A 6,843-nucleotide genomic window follows, 5' to 3' on the forward strand; every position below is an offset into this window, starting at 1 on the left:
CCGAAGTAGGATAGATTTTCTGTTTCCAGGGTCTCTTGGGCTTCTCCCCATAGCCCTTCGGGAACATAGGATCGACAGAACACGAGACAGTGCCCTCCATCATTAGAGGCTCTACAGTGTCCGCAGTCTCCGACCCCTCCTCATCTTCAGCCTCCGCATTCGGCAATAGATTATTACATATGTTTTCAAGAGCAGCCATTCCTAAATTTTTCAAGAGCAGCCATTCCTAAATTCGGCAAGAGATGCGGCGTTAATAGTCAATACAAATTCTCTTTATTGAAAAATACCAACTCGATTTATACAAACTCGATGGTACTCCCTCTGTAAGCTAATATAAGACCTTTTAGATCACTAGGAGGAGTACATTGCAAATCACGTGAGACAAGTTATACAAAGTTCAGTGTCAATTGCCAAATCACTATAGCGTGGCTTAACTTGCTCTGGCTTGTTTGCTCCAACATATATATGATGTTCTGGCTGCCTGCAATTTCATGGCTACTTTTCTCATGTTCATTCGCTCTCTTGGGAACAGACGGGTACAAGACAGAGCTACTTGCACAAGGGACACCAAGCACTGATATACCACATTTCCTGCTTCCGCTGTTGCACGAATGAATCCCTTGCACTCTTCTTGCAGACGATCATCGATGATATGCAGTATCTGATCTGGAGAGTTCCTCTCCACGAAATTGACAATGTTGAGTTCGTTGTCAAACATAGGGTCTGTTGGTCTTTTACCCTATCAGCATCTCTAGAAGAACTACTCCAAAACTGTAAACGTCCCAAAAAGTTGATGCTTGGCCAGTTTGAGCATACTCTGGAAACATACGAAATGATACTGATTAGTGCCATATAAATCTAAGTTCAGACATTGAGTCTTACACAAATATATGATGTGGAGATGAGTACCTGGAGCAATATATCCTATAGTTCCTTTCAATCCAATTGAGCCATCTGAAGTTGAGGCTGAACTTGAATGCCCAACTGATGTTGACTTTGAATTACGGACGAGGTTTGCAATGCCGAAGTCACCCAAATATGCATTCATATCAGTGTCCAGGAGGATATTGCTGGGTTTCAGATCGCAATGGACAATGGATCTTGTTATATCATGGTGTAAGTAGGCCAATGCATCAGCGATATTAATAGCGATGCTTATTCTTTGCCCTAAGCTCAAAATCCTTGGACCTTCACCAGCAGATTTTGTGTGTAACCATGTGTCCAAATTCCCGTTTGGCATGAACTCATAAATTAGAGCTTTGAAAGCGTTACCATCATTATCTATTGTTGAACATGCTGTTAGGATAGAAACAAGATTTCGATGTCGAATACTTCTCAAAACCTCACATTCTGATATGAAACTTTTGTCTGCGTATCTCACATCGAGGTCAAAAACTTTAATAGCCACTTGTATTTTTGCTTGAGTTAACTTTCCTCTATATACTGAACCGTAGCTTCCTCTGCCAACCAGGTTAGACTCAGAAAAGCTCTGTGTAGCTTGAGCTATATCCCTGTAGGATAGTCTAGGAAAATGATTGCCAGAATAAAGCAACAATAAGGATGCTCTTCTTGGTGTCTTGGCCCCCAGGCGTGCAAAGTAAATTAACAATACGAGTGATATGAAGCTAACCACAGGGATAAGTACTCTGACCAAGTAGTACAGTCTTCCTTTTTTCTGAGAAATAGCAGAGCAAGTGGGCATACGAAGATCCACTGCTCCACCACAAAGCTCCCAATTCCCATCGAGAGAAACAGGCGTGACATTTTCAAATACCCCATTTCTTGGTATTTCTCCATGAATATAGTTGTAAAACAGGTGTAGATAGTTCAGAAATTTTAAGGTATTGGACCTTCAAATTCATTGTTTGCTAGATAGAGCTTCTTCAGTCTTGCAAGATTACTGATAGAGGTTGGTATTGGGCCAGTGAAGTTATTCCCGTCAAGAGCTAAAACCGTTAGATTCCTCAGATTTCGAACCCATCCTTCAATGGATCCGTGGAGCTTGTTTTCACGTAAAGCCAGTGTTGTTAAGCCGCTAAGATTACCTATGTTAGTGGGTATTGTCCCTGACAAGTCGTTTGCATCTAATCCTAGTCCTTGAAGTTTGCTTGACAGGTTACCAATAGAACTTGGGATAGCTCCTTTTAACTGATTTTTACCTAGTGCAAGAACTTGCAGAGATCTGCAATTGCTCAACGTATCTATGAATTCCCAGCTTTGAATATCCTTTGCTTCAAGTTTATTATTCTGAAGGTTTAGATTGTTCAACATTCCAAGCCTACCAAGAGAACTTGGAACTTGACCTGTCAATTTGTTATATGATAGGTCCAACACTGATAGCCCTGAAGTATTACCCAGAGAAGCTGGGATATAACCTTCAAACATGTTATAGTCCAAGTAGAGCAATGTGAGACTTGGGGGGGTATCACCAAAATCAGACGGCAATGTGCTCCCTATCATATTGGTACTTAAGTCTAAAATTTGTAGATAAGACTGGTTAAGCACGGTTGTTGGGATTCTACCTGATAGCATATTACCACCGAGTACCAAACCCATCATACTTGGAAATTGTCCTATCTCATGGGGAATGCTACCCATGAGTTGATTATCTGCAAGATCGATTGCTTCTAACTGGCTGATGTTTTTCAGGCTTGGTGGGATCGTTCCGGTGATATTATTTTCTGAAAGCTGTAACCACAACAGGTTGGAGAGCAAGCCTATACTGAGTGGAATTTCACCTGTCAGGAAGTTACCGTATAGGTCTAAGTAACTTAGGTTGGAACAATTTGTAAGTGTAGCTGGAATGATCCCTTGCAAAGAGTTTTTACTCAGCAAAAGTTGTTGCAGTCTGTGGAGACGTCCAAGAGGAGGCAGCTCGCCGGTGAAGCTATTTGTGGACAGGTCCAGTGTCTCAAGGAACGTCAGGTTCCCAAGGGACGGGGAAATCGAACCTGACAACCCTTGCTCGGTGAGGTTTAGCACAGTAACTCGCCCTGGGTGCGTGAGGCTGCAGTTGACGCCCTTCCACTCGCAATGGGGGATGCTGGCGTTCCAAGAGCCCAAGGCTTGCCTTGGATCATTGGTGATGTCCCGCTTGAAATCTAGCAGCGAGAGCATGTCCGTGCTGTTACCGGAGACTGTCGAGCAGTGGGCAGTGCCAACTCCATCAGAAATGAGCAGCAAGGCCAGTAGCAGGATCATGGCGCGTCTCGCCGGTCGATTGGGAGACACGAGGCCCTCGTTACCTGCAAAGCATGAAGAAATGAGCACCGTGGGTAGTATGTTCACCTATGAAGCTGGACAGCGTGACCTTGCTCTGGTTAACGATCATATGTTTGTTGGTAAGCACTCCAGTTAATAGTAGTGCACAGAGGCTAAATTCTGTGAGTAGGGAACCTTGCTCGGCAGCAAGACAGAAGCTAACACGGATGTTAAGCAGAAGCAGTAAAGTACAGTACTAATCAGGAGGAGGGAGTAGGGAGAACCTTTGCTCGTCCGGATCGCACAGAAGGGCGGCCTTTCTTGGTGCATGGTTTCGCCGGGTTTTGCTGTGGTATGTGAGCTGGGAAGTGTGAGATTGGATGCTGGATGCGCAGCTGGCTGAGGCCCCATGGGTTAGAGAGCACTTCCACGGTGTCATCACGTACACACACTTGCACCTGGTCTGAAACCCTCACGCCTTATCTCAAGCTTGACCGCAGATGGAGCGAAGACCTTGAGTCCGTCAACTCTGTCAGCTAGTTGCCGTTCCAGTTTTTATCTTCATAGCCCACCGCTGCCGTCGCTGCGTGAGCTGGACAGGATCGTTGCGGCATGCCCAGCCCCGAATCCCAGAGTTCTACTCGATACTTTTCAGCAGGAACTGGATAGAGAGTGATCTTCGCGTCGGTCAGTGTACGACCTGACATGGAACGGTTCACTGGTCTAACATTCTCTTCTTTGATACCGTGTTTTTTTCTCCTATGGCCCTGCGGGCATGCATGCCTCATTTTTTTGTGTTTATTCGATAAGAGTATACGTTGTGCTTTCTTTCAGCTACAACGAATGGCCTGACTGTACATCGTAGGAGTAGTCAAATCACAAGTTCAACAATGATGCCTGGACAATTGAGTCGTCTTTATTTCTCATGGTTGAGTTTGGTTTGGTGAAAATGCTTTTACTGAAATGATGCACTAGAGTCATGCATGTCTACTGCTCTGACCAAATGTTCTTTTTCTTTTCTTAATTAAACAGCTCTGCAACAAGCACGCAAAGCTCCCATGTTTCCACACAAGCATGAAGCCTCTTAACACATGATGTCATGATGTATACTTCCAATTCTGATTCCAGGTATCTTTGCCCCACTTGCCCTATACGCTTTTATGTCTTGGGATTAAGGCCCGTTACTTCAATGGTGCATTTGAGATATACTATGTGTAAGTACTCTGCAGATGGCAAAGGCGCGGGCGAGGCGAGGGAAGCGGGAAGCAGCCAAGGCGAAGGCGTAAGGTGTAGCGGGAAGTTCAAATATGTAACGGGCCTGATGGTCTCAGCGGTAGTGGGCCAGAGAGCCGTAGCAAGTAGGCCTATGTGTCCTGCGGGTTATAAGCAGGTGGGCGAGGGAGAGAACGGTACGAAGAGATTTCTGTAATTCAAACTGTACCACTTCTATCTTATCCTCCTGCTTACGTCTCCTACCTCGGAACCCCTTTCTCCTTCCTCTCCTCTCAAATCCGAGCAGTAGTTCGTCGCCGGCCGGACTCCTCCACCGCGCGGTCGTGACAATCTGGTATCAGAGCCTCTTCTCTCGTTCCGCTGTGTGCCTGCAATTTTTTTTCTCGAATCGTACCCGGCAAATCCGAGGCGAAGGTAGCGGATCGCTCTCGGGCTTGATTTGCATAAATCCGGACCTGAGGTGGGTTGATTGAGGAAACCGCGACCACGACGACGTTTAAGCCGAATCCGCAGACGCGCTTCCTCTCGGACGAGATGGAGGCGTTTCAGGAGCGGATGCTGCGGGAACTTGCAGAGATACGGGCGGCGCAGCGCAAGTTCAAGGTGGTCGACGGGATTTCCGCACAACTGGAGGCCCTCGACGCCAAGCTGTCGGAGTAGTCCGCGCACCTCGACCAAGTCCAAGTGAAGGTGGATTTGTCATGCGACACGCTGGGTCAAGTTCAGCAGAGCCAGTTCCATGCGGCGACGAAGGGGAAGCCACCAGAGGGACCGGAGAGCTCGTCGCCGACGGCATCAGAAGTATCGGATGGCATACTTGGAGCAGGGCCATCGTTCCCCACCTCCGCACCGCCGCGCCCTGCTCAGGTACCGCACAATTTACCTGTTCCACAACCAGTTGTGCAATCGGTTCAGGAGGAAAGTTCAGGCAAACGTCAGTGGATGCCCAAGATGGATTTTCCTCGATTTGATGGCAGTGATGTCAGGATTTGGTTAGATAAGTGCGAGGCATTTTTCAAGCTGTATAACATACCTGACAGTTTCAAGGTTACTTCAGCCTCTCTGTACCTGACAGATAATGCAGCTCATTGGTACCAGGCGTTCAAACAAACTAGTGTTTATCATACTTGGCCTCAGTTTTGTGCAGCAATAGTGCAGGAGTTTGACGTCAATGTGTACAGGCAGAAGATGAAAGAGCTCATGTCCTTAAAGCAGCTCGAGTCGGTAGAGGAATACAAACAGCAATTTCTGCAGCTTGTTTACACGATCCGGTTGTATGAACCAGCACTCAGTGACACTTTCTTAGTGACACGCTTCATTATGGGTCTCAAGGCTGAACTTCGAGCAACTGTGGAACTACAGATACCATCATGTGTGCAATCGGCAGCGATGTTTGCTGCTGTTCAGGAAGGACTACTGCAACAGAAGTCTGTCAGGTCCAACTATGCAAAAACTCCCTTCACCAAGACTGACAGTCGACCTGCATTAGCTCCCGGGGAACTATGGAAGGCAAAACAGTTAAAGGAATACAGGCGGGCTAATGGCCTTTGTTACAAATGTGGGGAGAAGTTTACACCTGGACATGTGTGCAACCAAGTACTTGCTCCTGGAGCTCAGTTAAAGGCAGCTGAAGCAGTAGGGCAGAATGAAATCATATCAGATGCACTGTTAGATGCTCTGGTTGAGCAGTCAACAGCAGATTGTGCCACTATTTCAGTTACTGCACTTTCTGGAGCAGCTCATCCCAAGACCATACAACTGAGGGCTCTAGTTGGAAACCAAGTGGTGCTCATCTTAGTGGATTCAGGGAGCACCCACACCTTTGTGGACCAGGCACTTTTGAGCAGGATTTCTGTCACTGCTGATCAGTTGTCCCAGCCAATGAAAGTAAAAGTGGCAAATGGAGAAGTTGTGAAATGCACTGAAGTGGTTTCCCAGTTAACTTGGTGGATACAAGGGCACAACTTTACAAATGCCATGCATGTACTTCCTCTGGGAGGGCATGATATAATTTTGGGCATGGACTGGCTTGAGCAATGGGGAGTTATGCAGTGTCACTGGGCAGAAAAGTGGATTCGGTTCCAGTATGCAGGGCAGGAAGTTAAACTACAAGGGGTGCTACCTGTCACACCAACAGTAATTGAGGAAGTATCAGTTGAACAACTACTTAAGTGGGAAAAAGGCAATGAGGTCTGGGCCACTACTGTACTGAATAGAATTGTAATGGCACCTGAAACACCAATTCCTCCTACTGTGCAAGAGTTGCTTGACAAGCACACAACAGTTTTCACAGATCCTCAAACATTACCTCCTCACAGGCCATTGGATCATGCAATTCACTTGGTTCCTGGGGCTGTTCCAGTTAATTGTAGGCCTTACAGGTACTCTCCACAACAAAAAGATGAGATA

The 6,843-nt window shown here is 46.5% G+C and overlaps 1 protein-coding gene across 1 annotated transcript; it reads right to left on the reverse strand.

Moving 5' to 3' along the window:
• Positions 1-367: 367 nt before the first annotated feature.
• LOC123494248 (uncharacterized) lies at positions 368-4,652 on the reverse strand. The gene is given in 5 exon segments (XM_045229432.2): positions 368-739; positions 741-817; positions 910-1,839; positions 1,842-3,245; positions 3,486-4,652. Coding segments are annotated over 5 exon segments (2,847 nt in total). The 5' UTR covers positions 3,613-4,652; the 3' UTR covers positions 368-430.
• Positions 4,653-6,843: the final 2,191 nt, after the last annotated feature.

Source organism: Aegilops tauschii, chromosome 1 (assembly GCF_002575655.3).
Source record: "Aegilops tauschii subsp. strangulata cultivar AL8/78 chromosome 1, Aet v6.0, whole genome shotgun sequence".
Classification (NCBI taxonomy): domain Eukaryota; kingdom Viridiplantae; phylum Streptophyta; class Magnoliopsida; order Poales; family Poaceae; genus Aegilops; species Aegilops tauschii.